Source organism: Carassius carassius, chromosome 31, assembly GCF_963082965.1.
Source record: "Carassius carassius chromosome 31, fCarCar2.1, whole genome shotgun sequence".
Classification (NCBI taxonomy): domain Eukaryota; kingdom Metazoa; phylum Chordata; class Actinopteri; order Cypriniformes; family Cyprinidae; genus Carassius; species Carassius carassius.
In genome coordinates, this window is record NC_081785.1 from 14,156,642 (window position 1) to 14,179,755 (window position 23,114).

Here is a 23,114-nt window from a genome sequence, read left to right on the forward strand (position 1 = left end):
CTCGAGAGGGACTGGCCGATATCGTTATCTGAATCTACAATTCTCAGGTCCATTACAAAGCTGGGGATCAAAGCCTCAGATGTCTGCCGTTGCATATGCAGAGAGTTTGCCTTGATGCCTTGAAATTCAGAAATGTATCTAATATCTCAAATATCTAATATAAATCAGAGGCAAAAAAAACAAAACAATAAAAAATTCTGCATGGTATGTTAACCTGGGCTTTAAGTTCTATTACCTATTGTAGAAATTAAATTAATCAAAAAAATTTATATACAAATTCGCAAATAGCAGCAGATAAACTTGGTGAATAAAGGGGTTCGTTATCTGCTTTGCTTTCTGTGGGTTTTTATTTATGAGAAATGCATACTTTTTTGTGGATGAATGTGTACAGTATGTGTGTGTAAGTCTACACTTACTGGCTCACATTCTAAACTGCCATTGACGGTCCCAGCGCTGTGGCACTCACATGGTTTGCACACGTCCTTGGCCCACAGGAGTGCACCCACCTCCCTGTAGAACAGACTCCGACACCGCTCACAGTTCCTGCCTTTAAACCCAAAGAGAGTGAGTCTGCGTGTGCTTGTAGAAGGAACTAGGTGGGGGGAGGGGGAAATTGATGTCAACCTATTAAAATTCAATCATATCATAGGGCTATGATTTCAAATTAAAAAACTGCAGTCTTGGAAGAGGTCTGGAGCGAGATGTGTAATTTTCTAAGGTGTCCATTTTAATGTCCTCTTTCTTCCCTACCTGCCACTGTGCCTGATGCCCAGCATATGAAACAATGAACCTGTTAGCATGGCCTGATTTACTTCATTAAATGTCCATCTGTTTTCGCTCTGATGCATTATTTCGATTTTTTCTGCTCTGCTTTTTGATGCTTCCATTATATCACTACTATTTCTCCAGCTGTTGTAATGAAAAATATCTGGGTTTCTGTTAGATGGCATATTGGAAAAATACAAAATAATTGTATAAATCATGAGACAGAAATAAGTCTTAGAGGTTGACCAACATGGGTTTTTCAATAATCAAAGGGATATTTAAAGAGCAAGACGACTGATAACCAATACATTCTGGTAATCTATACATATGTTTACATTTTTTTTTTCTTTTTACAAAATATTTACTTAAATGTTACTTATCTTTTTGTCAAATATTTGAAACATTTGAGATATGAAACCCCTTTGGAAAATCATTCTATTTTAAATTTTTATTATAATTGTTTTTAAAGTGTAATAAATTATGAGGGTAACGAGAGAGAGGTTCAACTGAAAACTTTTATTTTACTAAAAGTTTTATTTATTTATTTTACTAAAAAATTTTATTTTACTTATTTTATACAATTTTTTTTCTACTTTACTGCAGAAAATTCTAAAAACCTTTAGGTTTCAATACATTTCAAAATGTAATTTTACAATTCAGATTTTCACTGTTTCACGAATAGAAACATTACAATACAGTCACACTCTAAGTCTGAGAAAAAGAGAGAATAAAAAAAAACATTAAATGCTGTTACCTGTGGTATGATGTGTACAGTTATCACACACCCCTCCTCCTCCTCTAAAGTGTTCTTCAGGGTGAGGATCCAGGCTGGAATTGTAGTGGCAGGAAGAGGCGTGGCCGTAACACTGGCATGGGCGACAGTTGTGTGCCTGTACCTGATCTCCAGCTCTGAATGGCTTGTCATTAAAGAGAGGAGAGCAGCTCTCGCACTGTTACAGAGAGTGAGAGATCAGAACACATCTACATAATATCCAGAAGCAACATCAGGGTTCAATGATAAAGTCCCAACAGTCACAAATTACACAATATTTTCATACATACAAGACAGAGTAAACTCAGCTCATTCATTATAAGTGGCTTTCAGCAACTGAACTATTTTAATAGGACACTTTCAATTAACTAACATCTCATGATAGAAATAATTTTTTGAGCCTTTACTGGTAAAGTAAAATTTTTGTGAACAGTCATTACAAATTACTGAAAAAATGGGAGGCATCAAATGAAATGATAAAAAATGTATTATAAAAAGCAAAGGATTCCCCAGTGACTGCTCAAGCTGTGGCTTAGGTTCTCTGTGTCAGACTGCTGTTTGGGCAGCCGTAGTGGGCTGTGAGCCCAGAGGGAATTGCAAATTCAGCAAGCTGGATGCTGGAAGAGCCAGACACAGACCACCCGCCACTACAGCCCTCTATGCCAATGAGGGATCTGACATGCCACAGGGATTTGGATTTTCACACATTGCAGAATGCAGTTTCAGAGAGAGCATCTATAAGTGCAACAGTTTTGCAAAACTAAAGTATAAATAAGCCTATAAAAACACATCCCAGATATAAATAGGGATTAAGAGAGAAGAGAGAATGCATTTTTCCCTAGGATTCAAACAGGGATGAATTTAGAAGCCACCTAACACTTGCATTTTTATCCGCTTTGGAAATCGCCACTGTTTATTTTGTGTCACCATACTTACTCGTGTAACTACTCATGTAACCGTCTTTACCGTGCTACAGCGATTGAGTGCACGCACTGAGACGGGAGAGGTACATATCAGCTCGCCTAAGTTGAGGGAAGAACATAGTGGAATATGGAAAAACGGTGGCATTTTCCTTTAAACAAAAGCCATTTTATTTAACCAAATAGTGTGCAAGCACCTGTCAGAAATGTAGATGTTAAAAAATACTGAACCAGTTAAGAGTTAAGTAGACTAATTTAAAAACATAAAACTAAAGCTGCAGGAAAGAGATCAGCACACGCAGGTATTGAGTGTTTTGTATTCGTCTCCAGTGTGTGAGGAGAGGGGCCTGGCTTCAGTGGGAAAAGAGCCTTCATCATGTGAAAGGCCTCTGTGAATGCCATGGCTAATTTCACACTCCCTCAGGAAAAGTCTGCAAGTGGCTGCACCAGGTAAAAGCCTACAGTTAACCTTTAGCCTGTTTGAAAACACAAGGTTTTAGCAATACTTTGCCAAAATGGCATTCTCCATCATTTACTGTATAGTCACTCTAGAAAAAAAAAGAAGGGATCGCACTGAGGCTGGTTACACAACTTTAAATCATTAATTATAGTGGAAAGGACACTAACATCTCATAATGCTGATGTGATTATGAATATATGTGAGTTAAATTTTCTTGAGAATACACCCTTCCACAATTGGTGATATACCTGTTAACTGAATTAGAAGCTATTAAACAAAACCACAAAACTACAAATAAATAAATAAAATAATAAATTTGAAAGAATTATTATGAATAATAGTAATATTATTGATATTATCAATATTATTATATATTATGGTGACAGCAGATATATAAATTCAACAGATATATACACTAAATACAGCTAATTAAACTAGAATACACATCATTCTACAAATTCTATAGTAAAATTCTAAAAACAGTGATGAACATCGACAATGTTTAGCTAAATATTTACCTACAAACAGAGACATAAAATGTCTCACAGCATCCCAACCCTTACCGAAGGAAAATATATTTACCAATATATTTCTTAAAATATATTGTGATATATTGTAATATATTAATTTACCTTTTTATTTTCTAAAATATTATATATTTGAATACATTTAATAATATATTGATGATACATATATTACATAATATATTGCAAAATATACAAATGATTGCCGCTGTCAATATATTGCAATATATTGGAAAAAATAAATATATATAAGAATATATGCCTAATATATTACATGATATTTTCCAATATACTGCAATATATTTTTGTTTCATAAGGGAAATAATCAGTGAATCATTCTAATAATTCTAAAATCGTTTCTTTCAGGTGGTTCAGGTGAATAAAATGGTTCACAAAAGGTGGACATTAACCGTCCAAACAAGGGTATTTATTAAAATGAATGCTACATATGAAGAGTGACATTTTTAGAAGATTAGTATTGTCACCACTTTTACCCAACTACACTGCTGGTAATAGAATCTGACCTCAGTGGCCTAAAAGACACACTCTATCACAGAGACAGAATATGAAGATGGAAGATTTGCTAATAGACATTCTCTGAATGGCTGGCTTCTGAGGGATGAATGCTTTGGAATGTGGCTAAGGCATTATCAGGACACACTGAAATGTTCTCTGTGGAACGTGAATGACATGCATGTCCCATGTCACATACATCCAACACTCCAACACTGCCTTCCCCACTCAGAGTGACAATCAGTTCAGTCAATGTGCACTGAAGACAAGAAGTGAGACACCAGCAACACTTTTAAAGGCTCTGGCTGGAATATTACAAGGAAGCAAACATTTGTAGGGCAAGCCAATATCTGTGTCGGAGTAAGCAAACACAGCAGATAACTCCGGGGCAGGCGGCAGTTCCTCCTCGAAGCCAGGTGTTTGGGTCTAGGGGCGTTTAGGGCAGTGAGACAACTCATATTTATCATATTTACACACACACACTTTTCAGCATGTACGTGTTAGATGTAGCTCTTGTTTGTTTCGGTGAAAACAACAACAGTAGCAGCGGTAGAGAGTGTGTCGTGTTTGGCCCTGAATAATGCATGGCATCTGGTGAATAATTTAAATCACCAAACATCAGGTCTAAAAGTTTAATCCTGGGACTTGCTCCCAATGTTCAGAATTTTATGCAGCAGTCTGGACAGTGAGAGATTCCGGAGAAGATGGAGAATACTGTAAAGACTGATGGCCTTTATTTTGCCAGGAGCAGTTCTTCAGATATAAGAAGTTTAAACCCAACTACGTTTTTCAGTAGCATGACAGTTACTGCTACAAACAATGTGGCTTGTTTTGCCAACAAGGGTCTGTCTAAGGCAATCAAATGTTACAAATTTGCTTTTAATGTCATATTAACACATATTTACACAGCTTTGCTGAAGCTATAAATCAAATTCTTTCTCCTAAATGGTCTTTTTTTCAAATTTATTGTTAGAAGGTCTGATTCAGTCTAAAATTAAGTTCGTTCTAAATGGACCCGTCTATTGAATCAGTTTGTCTAAATGGTCCTGTATATCATATGTAGTACAGTAATGTCTGACACATTTTAGTGAATCTGTTTGCCTAAAAAGGCCCTCGGTCTCTAGAAATCTGAAGTCTAGTGAACCGGTTTACCCAAAAATTCTCCTAAATGCGGTGTCGTAAAAAGTTGGATTCATTCAATTGCATTCTTTCAAATGCAGCACTGAAAACTCTAGTGAATTGAATCACTCTAAACTCTATTCTCCCTCATGTATGTAGTGTGAGAAGGTCTGATTCATTACAGTTAATCAGTTAGGACTCACTGAACCTTACTCTAATATTTAGCAGCAGAAAATCAGAGAATCAGTTGCTCTCTGGTTAATGAAAGTGTATACACCATATATATATATATATATATATATATATTATATCTCAAAGAACAGTGCGAGTACTGTATTGTGAGTACTGTAGTCTTATGTCATCAAATCTTTCCTTGAGATATAATTACCTTTCTGGACTCATCACCAAGACACCCAGGGGCTGATGGGACAAGACGATTAGAGGATTGCTACCCACAAAACCACTTCCTTCTCTTCTTCCCTTTTCTTTTTTTCTATTACTTCTAGCTCTTTTCATAAGGAAACCGGAGATATGGGTGAATGATCTTTCTGTCTCTTGTTTTCCTCTTCCTCCTCCTCCTTTCTTACTGCTTTTTTTCTCTCATTCCATTAAAGCCTATTTTTGAGAGTGCTGTTCATTAAAGAGGACTCTTGCACGTCATTAAAGGGAAGTGGTTAATTAAAAGGGGACCTCCCCTGCGGGACTCACATTAGCTCCATGTGTGTGGCTCTCTGGGAGGCAGGCGCAGCGGTACGGACTCACACTAGTGTCACAGCTGTCTGCATGGCCATGGCACTCACACCTACAGGGACAAAGACACACAATTAGAAGCCACATCCTCCTGGAGAACCTTTACTAATGTTCTTCTCATACAGTTCACAAGGTAAAGTCGGATTCTGGATTTACATTAATACAGTAAACAGAAATTCAAATAAAAAAAACAGGATGTGATAATAATGCAGATTATGCGGATATGATTTGAGTTTATTATGCACTAAAATTAAAAGGATGCATTAAATGAGGCATGAAATAATTTTACTGACATAATGTGAGACATTTCTAAAATAAATTAGATATTTTCATTTTTACTTGTTACATTTAACAAAGTAAGGCAGGACATGATTTTAACATGACAATCCTTCATTTCTTCTTTTTTTGGAACAGCATTCAGTGACCATTTTAGGACATATTAAGAAAAATCTCTATGACATATCTCTATCTATGACATGAAATTAGTCTGATGTCAAATGAGTTGCAGGAAGTGTAACCTCGAAATTATTTAAAATATACATATATTATAAAGAGAATTTCTATAGTTAATTTTAACTTAAATGTACCATTTTCTGTTCCATTTTAAGGCCTCTTGAAAACACACAGCAGATTTCAACAAATCAACAGGGTCAGCAAAATCAACTTCATCTGAAAAAATCTTTCTCTTCTCTTTTCACATTCTCTAGATCTCTCTATCAGTCTTTCATTCCTTCATTCTCTCTGTGCCTTGTTAATAGGATGTTGGCATTCAACATTTATAAATGCCAATGGAAATATCATCGGCGTGTCGTAATGTAAAACAGCAGACCTGACAGGTCTCCATCAGACGGAACACACACCTGCAGGTCATCTCTTTAATTATTCATTCTCAAGGGCCCTTATTCGGCATTATCATCCACCCATCTTTACACGGCTCCCACTAAAAGCAGCACCCTTCACCAACATTACTCAAACAAACAATGTAACAATAAACAAGAGGAGGAGAGTGTAAAATAAAGAGGGTTGTCGTTATTGCTGGAGGTTATTACCGTATGAGCGCAAAGCAGACACTAATGCTCCTAGACACAGCTTGACACCCTGTCAGAATACCTCAAGAGCCGGATTTATGCACATTTTAGTCCCCAAACACAAATACATCCTCTTCGATTTACTTTCTACCTTTGTTTTTCAGGCAAAGCTGTTGCGTTGTCTCAGAGAGGAAATGAAGAGAGCCGTACAGGGGGAAAAAAGAGAGAAAAGGTGGGGAGGAAGGGGGACACCTCTGAATGTCAGAGGATGATGAGATTTCACAGTCCCTAAATCTCGATTTCATCTGTGCCAGTTTAACTAGCTCTTAATTAAAGCTGCCTTCTCTTGCTCACTCAGACACACTTATACAGCAAGAGCAAGCCAAGTTACAGCTGCCTGCATAATGACATAATTACCATAGTCGTAAGAACAGTGGCTGTTTAATGTTTGAAGGTATACATGCATATAACACCATGTCTCGGCTTCTGAAGAGACAAAAGAACAGAATTTACATTCTTGAGAGACGCAGAAGAACGTCTGATTAGCTGAAGCTTCCAAGAGAATGAACACAAGTTCTGAAGCCCACAGTGTAATTACAAGGGTTAGTTCACCCAAATATTAAAATTATGTCCTTTATGTCCCATTTTTATGTCCTTTAATGGGAAGACAAAATCTGTATTAAACATGGCATTGCTCTCTGTGGTTAATAACAGACATGTCATTGAGCCCCTAGTTGTGTCAAATTAGAAAAAATAATTTGTCTGCCATCCCCACTTGGTCTTGAACCTAAGAAGTCTTTCGCTCTCATCAAAGTCTGAATTATCCTGCCTTATCCGCATACTGATTTTTTCATCAAACACAAAAATCCAAAAAAAAAAAAAATCCACAACATTATGTTCAATTTAGTTACTGGGAATAATAATTATGGGGAGATTGTGCTGCTGGGCTCGGACCTGCCGCTGATGGTGATCTCGTCCACAGCATAGTAGCGATGACGGAAAGGAACCGCAGAATCTTGGGTGTGGTACTGGCCATGGAGGTGGATTCTCACATGTGTGGCTCTTACAAATTCCTGCAGGGCGACACTGTTGTAGAAGTCATTGTAGCCCAGTCGCAGGTTCGGCTCGGGCGTCAGGATGCTAAAGGTGATATTTCCGCGGGAGATAGGTATGTTGCTGATACAAAAGACAGACAAAAAAACACAAATTTAAGTTTGCAGTTGTTAAAAGAATATCCAGGCTGCCTTTGAAGCAGTGGTTCTCAACCAAAGGGCCAGGATCAACTAGGTGGACTCAGCACACTTCCAAAGAGACCACAAAAATGGCTAAAAAATATTCTATTGTTTTCCTTTGATATTGGAAAGTTTTTAAATTGCACTTTCCAATGGAACATTTTTTATTTTGAATATAATTTGAAAAGGTTATGCAAAGCTCAAAAATACTTCTCTATTTATGTAAATAAAAGAATAATAATAAAAATAAAATCTTAGTTTTTGGGTGCATGACCCCTTTAAAAGTGTTCCAAAAATTAAATTCACCCTATAATATCCAACTGACTAACAAAAGAAAGAGAAAAAGGAATAATATTCCTGCATCTTAAGCTTTTAGTGATTGAAAGAGACTTTCAAGTCTTGACATAGCAGGGTAACACGTTGTTAGGTTGAAATGAAATGTGTCACAAGCTACTGAAATGAACAAACATCAAAGAAATGGAAAAAGCAAAGGTCTTTTCTTTGCATCTCAGAACTACTGAGAGGAAATTTCACTAATACAGGTTTAAAATATAGTTTGGGGATACAGAGTTTGAAAGGGAGATTCTCGGAGGGCAGGAATAAATGGGGTGAATGAGAGAGTTCTCGAGGTCTTACCAGGGGGCAGGACAGGTATAGCCCCTATTGCATTATTTGCTCTCAAGAAAGATCCACGAAGCACTTCTGCACGTTTCATCCCTAATAATGGTAGACTTATCCAGGACAAACCTGTGTGAAGAGAGGCTTTCGTCCCCATCTCTTTCTCCTTCTCCATCTACCTGTGCTCTCTGTGTCTCTCTTTCCCCACATGCTCCGATGTGACACGTCTTAAGAGTCTAAGTGCAGACCCTTATGCCACTGGGCTGAAGCTTTTGTTTGTAAACTAAAATATTCAGACAGGTAGTGAAACATTTGGGCAGTATGGCGTTCATCCAAGCAGGACCAAACATAGCAGGATGTAAAGCTAACATTTTAAACATATTCATCATGACCCAACTTAAAATGTAGTTTGATATAATGATATATTAAATTAAAACTATGATTAATTTTGTGATTCAAGAACATTGAAGAAGAGTTCTTCAATAAAAACAGTAGTTCCTTTTCAGGAACTCGAGCTGCGTCGAAGCGCTTTGGGGAACGTCCCTGACGAGACCGACTCTGAATATCATGTGCAATCTGTCCATCGGAAAGGCGTGACGTCACGGGCGGGGTGACGTAGCGACCAGGAAGCTATAAAAGCACGTGCTGTGCAGCTGGCTTCAGCTTCGCGTCTGTCAGCAAGCGCTCTTTGTGTGCATGTCAAAGTCTGTCCCGTTGGTCCTATTCATTGTTGTCTGTCCCTTAGCCATTAAAAGATCGCTAAAACAGCTCAATATGCCAAAAGTAAAAGCAAAGACCAACATATTGAAGGCGATTCCAAGCCACGTTATAGATTGTGTCTTCCTCCCTGCCCTCGCTACATTACGAGTGGGGATACACGCAGTTGTGCGTGACTTCTCTTCGAGAAGTGAGCCTTCGCCAGCATTCCTCACGATGCCGGTTCCGCTTTCGCCGAGGCGAAGGCGCGCCGGCATTCGTTGGGTTCGCAGATCGATCTGCTGGAAGGTATGGAGACGGGCACGTCCTTATCTCCTACCTTACCCACCAGATCTGCCTGATTCCGGGGTTCGGAAGCCCGAGCTATGGTTCTTCCCCCCCGAGCATCGGGCTTGACGCTCTGCCTTTCTTTCTCCGAGGAGATTGACACGGAGGGCGTGGGCGAGCTTGTAGTTGCACAAACATAAAGTTGCATAAGCACAGTATAAAACAAACAGTGTTATGCCTAACATTATACAGGCAGCGTTAATGAGCAGCTATTTAATCTCCGAGGGGATTAATATTGTTTGTGTGACTAAGCTATTCGCGTGCTGTCGAGGCAACGCGTGTATTACATCATTTTCAGTTTTGATATGAATTTTTCCATACCCGACCGCGTGTCTGGTTATTTAAACTCCATTTAATAAGCAGGAGTTGGTTCTATCACTTCAATGTGTACTTTATCACAATCTAGACCATGTTTACTTGTCTGATTGTTTGATTTCACTAAATTCTGAGGAATTTGGATTGCATTGGATTCTGATGAATCTAATGATTGTTATCTAACTTCGAGAAGTTCAATATATCACTTCAATGTGTATCGTATCACAATCCAGACCATATTTACTTGTCTGATTGTTTGATTTCATTAAATTCTGAGGAATATAATGACAGTTATTTGACTCATGAAGTTAGATGTACTGGAGGGACTGCTGGGCGGGAGCAGCCCCCTCCGCGTACAAACAGAGCGTTGCCGCCCGTGTTCCCCACTTAAGGAATGGGACCAGAGGCTAAAGCAACGCTCTGGGCCAGTGACTTCTCAGCCTAATCCGAATCCGAATTGGAGTACTTAAGGCTGGGAGGTCCACGGCCAGGAAGTCATGACGCATTTCGGTCACGACTACAGAGGGCAGCCCCTACTGGGGTAGAGCGGTGTCCACCTCATTACACGGTGCCCATCTCACCTCAGTGCCTTCGGGAGGTTGGTCTGCCAACCCTGCCAGAGTTTCAGGGTGCAGCGGCCTCCAGCGAGCACTACTCAGTTATTTCTGCCCGTGAGCATAGCGGAGCTGGGATGCTCGCCTCCCCTTCGGGGGCCTCTTACACCAGAGATCAGTCTCGAGAGACTGATTCCCTTAGTACATTAGCTAACAGCAAGGAAACTACTGCCAATGTATCTCAATGGGTCCTGCGCACAGTAGAAAGAGGCTATCGCATTCAGTTCGGCCATCCACCGCCGAAATTCAACGGGGTTACACCGACAATAGTCGGCCCCCTGCAGGCTCTGGTTATGGAACAAAAAGTGAATACCCTTTTAAGGAAGGAGGCCATCGAGGTGGTCCCTCCTCTAGACAGGGAGTCCGGGTTTTATAGCCGGTATTTCATAGTTCCAAAGAAGGATGGGTAGTTGCGTTCGATCTTAGACTTATGTCATCTAAACCTCTCAGTAATGTCACTGAAGTTCAAATTGCTCACTGTCAAACAGATTGTAGCTCAAATCAGATCCGAGGACTGGTTTGTCACAATAGATCTCAAAGACGCATACTTCCATATCCATCCTTCCACAACAAAGGAAGTTTCTGAGGTTTGCTTTTGGGGGCAAAGCCTACCAATATTGAGTACTTCCCTTTGGCCTCGCACTCCCACCCCGCATGTTCACGATAGTGTGTAGATGCGGCTCTGCAGGTCATCCGCATTCTGAACTATATCGACAATTGGTTGATTTTTTAGCTCAATCAGAGCAAATGGCGGTTCGACATTGAGATTGAGAGACATATATAGCGTGTGAGCGTGGATACACTACCTGGGCAACTGTAGACAGTTTACAGAATCAGGACGATCCAAAGGCCCGTTATCCTTCATTCCAAAGTAGCTGCAGTTCTTGGCCAAGAATTGCCAGTCCTTCCATTCTGAACTCACAGTTGTCTTCCTTTGAATGCGGACCGCTTCAGGCTGAGCATTGAGGAACTGGAGTATCACGTAGAAAACCTGTAAAGGAAGCATGTAAAATTACATGAAAGGGTGAAATATGCATGAAACACTCAACAGCAATGGATTATCTATTATCTGCACAGCAGCAGTCAATGCTCTGCTGCCTCCTAAAGCATGCCGGCACTTTGAAGAACAGCTTAAAGTGCCGCTTTACTCTTCCCTTTCTCCCTTTGTGGCTTCATATTGAGGAGTTTGTTGAGAAACAGGTTGCAGCTTTGACTAAGTGGACACTTCAAAGTCTGTGTGGTGGTGTGTTTTATCTGGTATTGAGAGGAGAGACTGAGGCAGAGCTGCATAAATCCTCTACTTCTTTACAGCTGGACTCTCTGCTCTGCTTGGCTTAGCCACATGGATGACTGGGCGACTCACTCAGACATACACAAAAGACTTTAGGTAGGCTTTAGTGTATTCAAATGGAAAATATGCTACCCAGTGTATGGATTTGAGAAAGCAGCCACACAAACAGAAAATATCAGGTTGAAGGTTACTTTAAATCAGTTGTTCTCAATCAGGGATCTCTGCAACCTTTCTGGGGGCTAATAAGTCCTAAAATGTTTTTGTATATAACTATAATGCCAAAACATTGAACTGACATTATAATGAACTTTTATGGTTATTCATTTGTATTACAACTGGATTTCACAGACAGGGTCACATATAGTGTCTTGATGCTCTTTAAAGGGATAGTTCACCCAAAAATGAAAACTACCCCATGATTTACTCACCCTCAAACCATCCTAGGTGTATATTACATTCCTCTTTCAGACAAATACATTCTAAAAGAATCCACATGGCTCTAAGAGGTTAATAAAGGCCCTCTGAAGTGACGCGATGCATTTGTGCAAGAAAAATATTAATATTCACAACTTTATAAACTTCATCTATAGCTTCCGCTAACTGTTGTACGTGTGTTCTCAAGAGAGTGGCATTCAGCGGAACATGGTGACTAATGCGAAAGTGACAAATGTGGAAGTGCAGAGGACAGAGTGAAACAAAACACTGGAAATAGTAGTATAAAATTAGGATTTGTAAAGAAACATGTTGGCGGATTTCGATATAAGCCGAGACACTGGTTTTCTTTGATGTAAACAAAACTTGTTTCTCGCGAGACTAGCATATTCTCACCAGAGTTTATGCTATGCCTATGTCCTACATCATCCGCTGAACGCCACTCTCTCTAAATGTGCACACGAAAGTTAGTGGATGCTAGAGATTAAGGTTTAATAAATTGTAAATATGGATATTTTTCTCACACAAATGCATCACGTCACTTTAAAAGGCCTTTTTTAACCCACCAGAGCCATGTGGTGTTTCTTTTATAATGAATGGGTGCAATATTTTGGACTTAAAATTTTGGTCTATCATCCACTCCCATTGTCACATTTAATGGGGATTAAGGAGCAAGGAGATGCAGGAGATTTCTTCAACATGGAATTTTCAATAAAAGACGTGGAAAACACAGGAATTCTCTAAAGACGTTTAACAGCCGACAAAGGAACTCTAAACTGGAATCCCTATTTATACACAGGACAAGACAAATGGGAGGATGAGGAACACCTGGGACTAATGAAACAACACAGGAAACACCTGGATCAAATTAACACAATACACGGACACCTGGAAAGAAAATCAGACAAACAAAACACGTGACAGAGTCTGGCATAAAGCCCCCCCTCCGGAAGGCGTGACCTCAAGCCACATAACAGGGAGGGGGTGTGGGCACTCTGGAGTTTCCTCAGAACAGACACGGGACCTGTTTGTATTTGAGGCATGGAGCCCTCCCTGGGCTTGAAAGGGGATCAGAAGCCCTCCCTGGGCTTGACAAGGGATCAGGAGCCCTCCCTGGGCTTGAATTGGGATCGGCATTTGGGGGCGCTCTGGAAGGCATTTACATGGAGTGGGCACTGGAGTGAGCTTTGGGGCTGGCAGATTAATGTCCTTTTGGCTTGCCACATGAACTGGCAGCGGGCTTGGGTGAGCCGTGGACGGTGGAGGGCTTGACTCGGGGATGACCAGCTTATGGGTCCCAGATTGGGATCGGAGGCTCTCCAGACAACGGATGACTGCGTCCTTCCAGCCGAGGTTGGTGTCTGAGAGCTCTGCGGGGTGGTGGTAAGTCATCCCGATCCGGAACAGCATCAACAGGGTCTCCCCCTCAAGGGAGCTGGCGAGGGGCACAACGCCCCGGCATACTCGCGAGCCATGGTGACGAACTTCGCTTGTTTAGCTCATCCATAGGGCATGGCGCAAAAAGGAAAACAAAATACTTTTTCAACAAAACAAAAACTCAGGAAAAGCTGCACCGCTTATTGTTTCAGTCGGCTGTTCAGTCACGTTTCATGGGGATTGAGGACCAAGGAGATGCTGGAGATTTCTTCAACACTGAATTATTATTAAAAGACGTGGAAAGCACAGGAATTCACTGAAGACGTTTAACAGCTAACAAAGGAACTCTTCTTCTTCTTCGGTGTCTTATTGGCAGTTGGCAAACCAGCTTATAGGTGTATTACCGCCACGACTGGAGTGTGGACAAAGGAACTCTAAACTGGAATCACTATTTATACACAGGACAAGACAACTGAGAGGACGAGGAACACCTGGGACTAATGAAACAACATAGGAAACACCTGGGGCAAATTAACAAAATATGCGGGAGGCACCTGGAAAACACAAAACATGGGACAAGGTCTGACAACCATTATAAAGCATGGACATTATTTAATATAACTCAGTTTGTATTCGTCTGAAAGAAGAATGTCATATACACATAGGATGGCTTGAGGGTGAGTAAATCATGCAGTAATTCTCATTTTTGGGTGAACTATCTCTTTAAACTAAACTTTTATGAAGCAAAACTAACTATAAAGCCTAATAATAATTTAGGTCTACTAACGTAGGTGAGCTAAGAGCCTGGTCCTGGTACAACATCCCCATAAAGCCAATTATTGGTGGCTATGTACCTGGTACTGTCCATTCTCCAGGTCTATAGTGATGGTTATTCCTTTGTCCAGCAGGTCTACAGTGGGAAAGATGGAGGAGATCCAGGTGGTTCCAATGTCATTGTCATTGATGTAATGCAGGGGGTGGGCATCCTGGTTCAGACGGAGAATTTTGTTATGGGTGGTATCATTGGCTGCATTGGGGATGCAGTACCTCTCCACTAGGGGATGCACTCTGGGGTGGCTGGCAGGGCAGCGGCATGTCGACTGTGTGTGTAGGCGAGGGAATTGTCCAGTGTACACTTCTTCAATCTCTCTGAAATACGGAAATGCATGGTTTAAAATTGTTCACATCTGTGTTTCTACACTGATTTTGCTTCAGGACCAAGATTAAATATAGCACATCTCTGCAAAAACTACTTCTTAAGCTAAATCTGATGTTAATGCCCTGTGACCTAATACTTACCTGTTGGTTAACGTCTTTGGATAAAATCTAAAATCCTGCATCCTTCCAATGAATTGATTTGTCCCTGGAGAGAAAAAGAAAGGAAAAGTCAATGGGTGCTATTAAAGACAGTCTGCAGGATCCATAGCAACTAGTGGCTTACCTTATCTGTGTCTTTACTTGAGTTAAAGAGACACTTGCTGCATGGTTGGATCTATTATGCTTATTTACAGATTTCTGTGAACATTAATCCCACTGACTGGATGGGTGGCATAGATCCAAACCTAAACGTGCAGATCCATCTACATCACCAGATAAGATATAATCACTTCTATTCTAATAACTGGCTCTGATTGAGACATCATTTATGGATTTTTGCCCTGAAATCTTTTCGACTTGGTGTGCCGAGTCTGTTTTATATACGATATAGCCTTGTCGTATTTATATAGTGCATTTCATTCATAAAAAAAAAAAGTTAAAAAGAAAAAAATAACAAGGGATTTGTATTCATAACAGTATGCAAGACATAGTAAAAGTTTAGAATGCATGCATAATATAATAAAAGCATTTCTTACAGACAACGATGACTCAACAAACCAGATATTATTAAATATTGATTTACATAACTAGATAGATTTAAACTACTGATTAATAGTTTTTTTTTTTTTTATGTTTTTGAAAGAAGTTTATTAGTCTGTTTATTTAATCAAAAAAAAACAGTAAAACAGTGATACTGTGAAAAAAAGCATTATTACCATTTATAATAACTATTTTGTATTTTATTTTTGACATTTTACAATGTCTTGTGCTGCTTAATATTTTTATGGAAACCACAATGCACATATGCTAAATATGGCCATTAAATTTAGAAAATAAAAGATTTATATATATAAAAAAATGTATATAAAAAAAATTCTAATGGAATGATGTTTGCCTGAACCAGCTTTTGACTTTATATCTTAGAATTCCCTCTATGCTTTGTCCACATGAGTTCTACATGAATCAAACAAGCATTTCAGACATTTTGAAATGTGTGCAAAATGGATTACACAGACTGCAACTTTAATGTGAAGCTGTTGTGTGTGAGCATGTTTGACAGTAAATGAGGCATACTCTATTTGAAGACTATATACAGTACAGTGGGTTGCTCCCTTGTACTTCTGTGCCATTTAGGAAATAAGAAACTAGCAGAACTGGTAACCAACCTACTGTACTGTGTCCCCTAAGAGATCTGGGCAGAATTATTGTCATTTTTTGCAAGCAAACACAACACAATTGAGGATTAAAATGAATGCAGAGTGAACTTAAAGAAACTTTAGCAAGTCTATGCTATTTGTGAAAGTGTTTCAAAAATGTACGTGTGTGTGTGCACACATGTGTGTGTGATTGTGTGTGTATTTCATTCCCTAGGGGTATTACAGAAATCCCATCTCATCTCATTTATGAGGAGATTATTTGTTGCCATATGGTCACCCTTGACCTATATAAACTCCAACTATGATTAGTTGCAAGCTTATGAATATTTCTATAATGAAAAATGTAACATCTGCAAATTAGTCCTTTTCCGCACTCAATTTGAGTTATAGTTAATTCTGAGGAGAAATACTTTTAGGTGAGGACAGCTACAGCTTGAAAAAAAAATATCAAATATATAAATGTGCATAATAAAATCTGAAGGAGCAATGTAGGAGTACAGAAATCATTACCATTAGAACTTGTACCGATCCACAGAGCACCATCTGGGGTGATGTCATCAATTGGTCCTGCCAAGGTTTGTGTGTCTAAAGCTGTGCCATCATCCTCTTGACCATTCAGGAACAAGCTCACACTTGTGTCATGTATCTTTGAATTCATTCGAAATAGGACAAATCAGTTACAAAATGCATGATTCAATCAATTGTTATATATATATATATATATATATATATATATATATATATATATATATATTTATATATATATTTATATATATATATATATATATATATATATATATATATATATATATATATATTTATATATACACACACAATAAAAGCAATATGGCTGCCAACATAAGAAAAATATTAGAGAAATACATTTTACCCAATATTTGTGTATGACATGTTTTATAGCAACATGCTAACATGTAACTCTTCTGGAGTCAGGGGTGTCTCCAAGGGGTGTCTCCATTATTTGTTTTGTAAGGAGTATTTCCATATCGGTGAGGTTCCATAACATTTAGGATGTCATGTAGGCAGCAAGGCAACAGACCTAATATTTATGTTTTATATGGCTGATGATTGTGGGTACTTTTCTCAGATAACACCCCTTCATCATATTCATATTTCCATGTTCTTTCACAATCTCCTTTAAAAAAGGTGCATGGAAATAAATCGACTAAAAAATCCACAAGGATGAAGGCAGCGTTAGACTGGAGGATCCTTAAGCTGCTCTCTTTCATGGCCGCTGATTGAAAACTGTAGAGAGGCTATTCTTGAAATCTCTAACTGGCCAATGACATGCTGCTGAGATTTGAAGCAACGTCACAGTGATGTAAATGAATCCTGAAGTGCTTCTTCCATTTACCAGCCCTGCAGACTCTTGAAAGAGCTCTGGTGCACCTTTTGTTGCATTCCTAGCTTTTATTTACTCTCCTTCCATTCTAGTAACTTTGGCTTTTGGGATAATATGTGGGTATTTTTTCCACCTGTTTAATCAAGCCTTTTTTTTACCATCAAAACTGTTAGGCTGGTGATACATGGGGCAACTTTCTGAGCAATTTTGCCGGACAACTTTTTATGAGCAATGTTTCCTGGGCACTTTCCTATTAAAAAAAAGGGTAAAAAATTTCTATATGGATACTTTAGATCAGTTAAGCAATATCACACAAATAAGATGATTGTGATACGGCCCAAACACAACAAGTGTGATACTGTTTTTACCCACCCATTTAATAAACAAAGAAATATCAAGCAACTTATGTTTCACACAAAAAAGTGAACAGTTAGGTTTTTTTTTTTTTTTCAGCCAACTACATGAGCTCCAAATTAAACAAGCATCAAGCTTAGTGTGACACTAAGCAACATAAAGACTGAAGGCAACAACTGCATTATTTTCAGGTACAATCCAAGGATGCCTAAACTATCTGGAGAAATTAAGCTGTTAGCATTTACAATCATGACCTCATGATGATGCTGATTGATGGATATCACCAAAAGAATGAAGTCGAATTTGCTAGTGCCATCCATTAGCTGTGATGTCCAAGGCAGCAAATAGAGAAAAGGTTAAATGTCTAAAATAAGGTCTGTGGTTAAAACATGCTCAATATATTTTTACATTTTATCCAACAAAGTAAAATACATCAATAATTCCCCACTCATGATTTTCAAAGAGTTTATGTGTCTTGAAAAAGGCTAAATGGGACTACAGAGGTTGTCTGGGACATTAAACATCATCATGCGAAACTCATCTAGTCCTCTTTTACAGCCTTTTTGTGTTTAAACTCTTACTATTTCATAGTATTCTTTTTCAAACATTCCAATTTGTGGATTCTAAATAAAGACTGAAAGAGTTGTTGGACAGTTAGTGGTGGTGTTGTTGAAATCGTGCAACTTTAGTTTTATAATTCTATATCATTCTTTTGAGAAGATTACCTTCATGAACAAAATGTAAGAATCATAAACTTTTGCTGGTCACAGAGTTTATAGTACATATAGTACACATTGCAGCACAATAAAGTTGTCACTGCTGAGTTCCTTTTTGAGTTTATCATCATGTTTATCAACACCCGTATGTGTGTGTGCATGCATCTGTGTGTGTGTTTTAAGGTGGGGGAAAAAAGTGTTTCTTGATTTGAACTGCTTGTGTCCTAAGTATATCACTTGGCCAGCTCATATTGTATTAGAATGCAAGTGTGTGTTGGTAGTGTGGGACTGGTCTGACCTGTCTGGAACGCTGCCTATGAGATCAAACCAGTGTGGAGCAGATTAATAACTGGCCATTCTGTGCAGTTCTTAGTAACATACTAATCAGCAGGTGCTGACATCTTAAAAGCTCCTCTCCACTTTCAAATTGAAAATGGAACATTTAATCTGCACAGGGATTTACCAGAATGTGCAACAAATGTATGCCATTATTTATATAACAATGGCTATTAAGCAAAGGTCCCACTAGAAATAAAAACTCCTGAAACATTTTTTCCCCCTAAACTATTGTGCCTTTACAATAAATGGTTAGTTCACCCAAAAATTTAAATTAGGCCATACATTACTCACCTTGAAGTCATCCTAGGTGTATATGGCTTTCTTCTTTTTCATACGAATCCAGTCGGAGTTATTTAAATAATTGTCTTTGATCTTTCAAGTTTTTTGATGCCATTCAGCTGGTGATGCACTGCATCAGTCCAAGAGAATTGAAATACAAAGCTAATCAATTAAAAGAAAGTCTCACACGGCCTTCCTGTAGCAAATCGATGCGTTTTTGTCATCACTTGTGATTGACATTAAAAGTGATTATTAAGTTTTAAATAGGGATATTTTTCTTACAAAAACGGAGCCGTGAGAAACTTTTTGTTAATGGATGCGCTTTTTAACAAACTTCTCAAGGACTGATGCAGTGCAACATCCGCTGAGAGGCATCAAACAGCTTGAATGATCAAAGACAATTTTTTAAATAACTCCAACTGGATTCGTCTGAAAGAAGAAAGTCATATACACCTATGATTACTTCAGGGTGAGTAATTTATGGCTTAATTTTCATTTTTGGGTGAACTAACCCTTTAAGTAGCCACATAAATAATTTTTTTGGAAATGGTGGGAAAATACTTTAATTAAACATTTTTCAGTTTTAAATCTGTGGTAAATGACAACACTAAGAGTGTTGTAAGACACCACAACACCCTAAAAACACTGAGCCAAAGATGTAACATAATCACTGGCTGACATTAAGAAATAGTAATACTAGCTAACTGCTAAAGGTCTTCTGTCCATCAGCCTTGTAGAGGTCAATATTAAACAAATATTAGCTAGCGTTGGTGTTTTTTTTAAATGTGGCAACACAACAAGATCTCTAAAAGGGTCACAAATTAATAAATTAATAATACGTCATCATTTAAAATAAAGTTTATGAACTAAAAACACAACTTAACATTTATTTGAACTGAGTCGCAAAAACAGCTTGTTTTGGAAGGGTTTAACACTTTAGACCATTTGCACTGAAATAATGAGAAGGAAACAGATTATTACACTACATTAGACTCAACAGCAGCCTGCGCTTTGCCTCCAAAGGTCTGAGAGAAAGCAAAAAAATGATCAGGGAAAAAGTAAATTATAGCTGTATTTGTAGAAAGAAACCTCTGGGGGGAAAAATGAATAAACTAATAAAATACAACCGCTTTAAACTGAAGCAGACCATCTGACATGAGATTTATGAAATACTTAAAACTATTTTTGTTTTTGTTCTAAGAAAACAACAGTGCACAATCTTTCTAAAATCTAACTGGGGGCTTTTTATATCAGCGATTTCATAATTCATACCAAAAACAATGTTGTGATCTTTGGGCTTGGACCATAAAGCAGGGGCAGATACAAGCTTAACCTGAAGCCAAGTCGTCTGCAGCAGCGTGAGAGACAAACCATTCCATGATAAAGCCCTTTCCATTTCAGCACTGGAGGAGCTGTCAGGGCCTCTAGAAATATTCCACTCTGGATGAGGGTATAAGCGCAAGCAATCCTCCTCTTTTAATACTGATACCTGCTGAAGCCCTGTCCTTCTATCTGAACACACACTCTCTCCCGCCACCTCATACAAACTCACACATACATAACCGCAAACACATGAGATGTTTTATTTATGGCTCATAGCTAGGCCTCACTGTGATTCCTATCATTTAACTGAAGCAAAAAGGTTTTCCTATTTGTAATTTGTTACATTATCACATGTTTCATAATGCACTCAGAGGCCAGTGTGGTGATGTGAAATATAACTAACAGACAGGAAGTTTGAGGTGCTGCTATTGATGCCAGGGCCTCTCTTCACTGTCCACCAATACAATGTGAAGAAAACTGATTAAAAACCAATTTCCCCTTTATCACATTAACACAGCCATGAGAGAGGAACATTTGTTCTACTCAGGTACACTAAAGATTCAATTGCCAATCTCACATATACATGTTTTATATCAGCCTTCTTCCTCCTGCTGTGAGGATGGCAACAATATATTAAGACTAGCGTGACAGTTTATTTAAGAAAAGAAAATTGTCTCTGTGGAGCTGGAGAAGTCAGAAATATATAAGGCAATGTGTCAGCGCTTTTAATAAAGGTAATAACTCTTGAGAGGCTATGCTTTACACAGAAAGCATATCTTGAGTCATACCACCCCCCCCCCCCCCACCCACACACACACACAGTGTTTCACTGTGTCCGAACAGAATAGGATTTATTTTTACTAACTAGGTTCTCAATATAATGTAAAATTACTATAGTTTCTACAGTTTTGGTTATGTGTCCGTAAAGAATGAGCCTCTTCACATAAAGAAAAAGCTTGAAAAAGTTTGTTTATGATGCTGAGGACCCTGTCAAATCCAGGCAGAAGATAAATGGTTGTACCTTAAAATTACATATTATTACAAAATTACACATTTCCAACAATAGATACATATTTACCATATGTTAAAGTAGTGACTGTGCATTACAGAACAGAGATGCAATGAATATATTGCAACTTTGACATTTTATACTGGGAAATTAGCAAGTATTCATAAACACCAGTGTTTGTAAGCATATGGAAAAATTGTTTTACTGGAAGCTGTTTGGATGCAGGAATATCTATATTTGTGGTGAATTACAATCTTTTTACATCAAGATAATGATTTCAAGTGGACTGTTTCTTGAAAACATGACATTTACAAGCAATTTACAAGTGCAAATGTTCCTAATTGATCCGGTTGTCATTAAGGATATTAATCAAGCATGCGCTCTCACCAGTAAGCGAGGAAGGTGAATTCAATGAGGCTTCAAGAATGAAAAGAGCAATGTCTACAAGTGATTTTCCTGTAATTTACCTTTTCTCTCATTTGTTTCTGACTTTGAAATAATGGAAACACAAAGAGAACTCCAGCTCTGGCTCATCTATGCATCAAAATGTTTAATTTCTCTGGGGAGCCATAGTGAAAATGTAAGGTTTAAGAAAATCCACCAGTAATAAATATTGTATATATTAGAAAAAAAATTAGTTTGACATGATGTTCATGTTTTTGAGAGGTTAATAATTATGCAGTTTAATAAAGAAGAAATTTCTAGCATTAAAAAAAAAAACTTTAGCCCTTCAAAATCATGAGATATTTAAGTAGTTGAAATATTTCTATAAACTTTATGGAATTGAAAACCATACCAAGAAAGTGAGCACATATATCATGCACTTGCAAGATTACAAGTCTCCAAGGAGGAGTCCAGAGTGATTTTAACAGCCCTTTTGCTCACTCTGGATAAGTACAGTTCTTGAATAGATGGGAGAGTTGAACCGATGATTCGCTCAGCAGTCCGGACTACCCTCTGTAGTCTTCTGAGGTCAGATTTAGAAGCTGAGCTGAACCAGACAGTTACTGAAGTGCAGAGGATGGATTCGATGATGGTGGAGTAGAACTGTTTCAGCAGATCCTGTGGCAGGTTAAACTTCCTCAGCTGGCGAAGGAAGTACAACCTCTGCTGGGCCTTTTTCACAATGGAGTCAATGTGAATGTCCCACTTCAGGTCCTGAGAGATAGTGGTGCCCAGGAACCTGAATGACTCCACTGCAGTCACAGTGCTGTTCATGATGGTGAGTAGAGGGAGTGCAGGGGGGTTTCTCCTGAAGTCCACGATCATCTCCACTGTTTTGAGCGTGTTAAGCTCCAGGTTGTTGAGAGTGCACCAGACAGCCAGCTCTTTAACCTCCTGCCTGTAAGCAGACTCGTCACCGTCCTGAATGAGGCCGATGAGTGTGGTGTCATCTGCAAACTTCAGGAGCTTGACAGAGGGGTCCTTAGATGTGCAATCGTTAGTGTACAGGGAGAAGAGCAGTGGGGAGAGAACGCAGCCCTGG

General features: G+C 38.7%; 1 protein-coding gene across 1 annotated transcript in view; it reads right to left on the reverse strand.

Annotated features, from left to right (window-relative positions):
• LOC132111610 (usherin-like) overlaps positions 1 to 23,114 on the reverse strand; it is a 234,161-nt gene that overhangs the window by 199,834 nt on the left and 11,213 nt on the right. Inside the window, exons 4-11 of the mRNA XM_059519061.1 lie at positions 16,759 to 16,894; positions 15,074 to 15,137; positions 14,629 to 14,923; positions 11,481 to 11,665; positions 7,806 to 8,027; positions 5,782 to 5,875; positions 1,520 to 1,715; positions 417 to 547 (exon numbers count right to left, since the gene is read on the reverse strand). Of these exons, the coding sequence (XP_059375044.1) occupies positions 417 to 547; positions 1,520 to 1,715; positions 5,782 to 5,875; positions 7,806 to 8,027; positions 11,481 to 11,665; positions 14,629 to 14,923; positions 15,074 to 15,137; positions 16,759 to 16,894 (1,323 nt within the window). The remainder of the gene's footprint in view (positions 1 to 416; positions 548 to 1,519; positions 1,716 to 5,781; positions 5,876 to 7,805; positions 8,028 to 11,480; positions 11,666 to 14,628; positions 14,924 to 15,073; positions 15,138 to 16,758; positions 16,895 to 23,114) is intronic.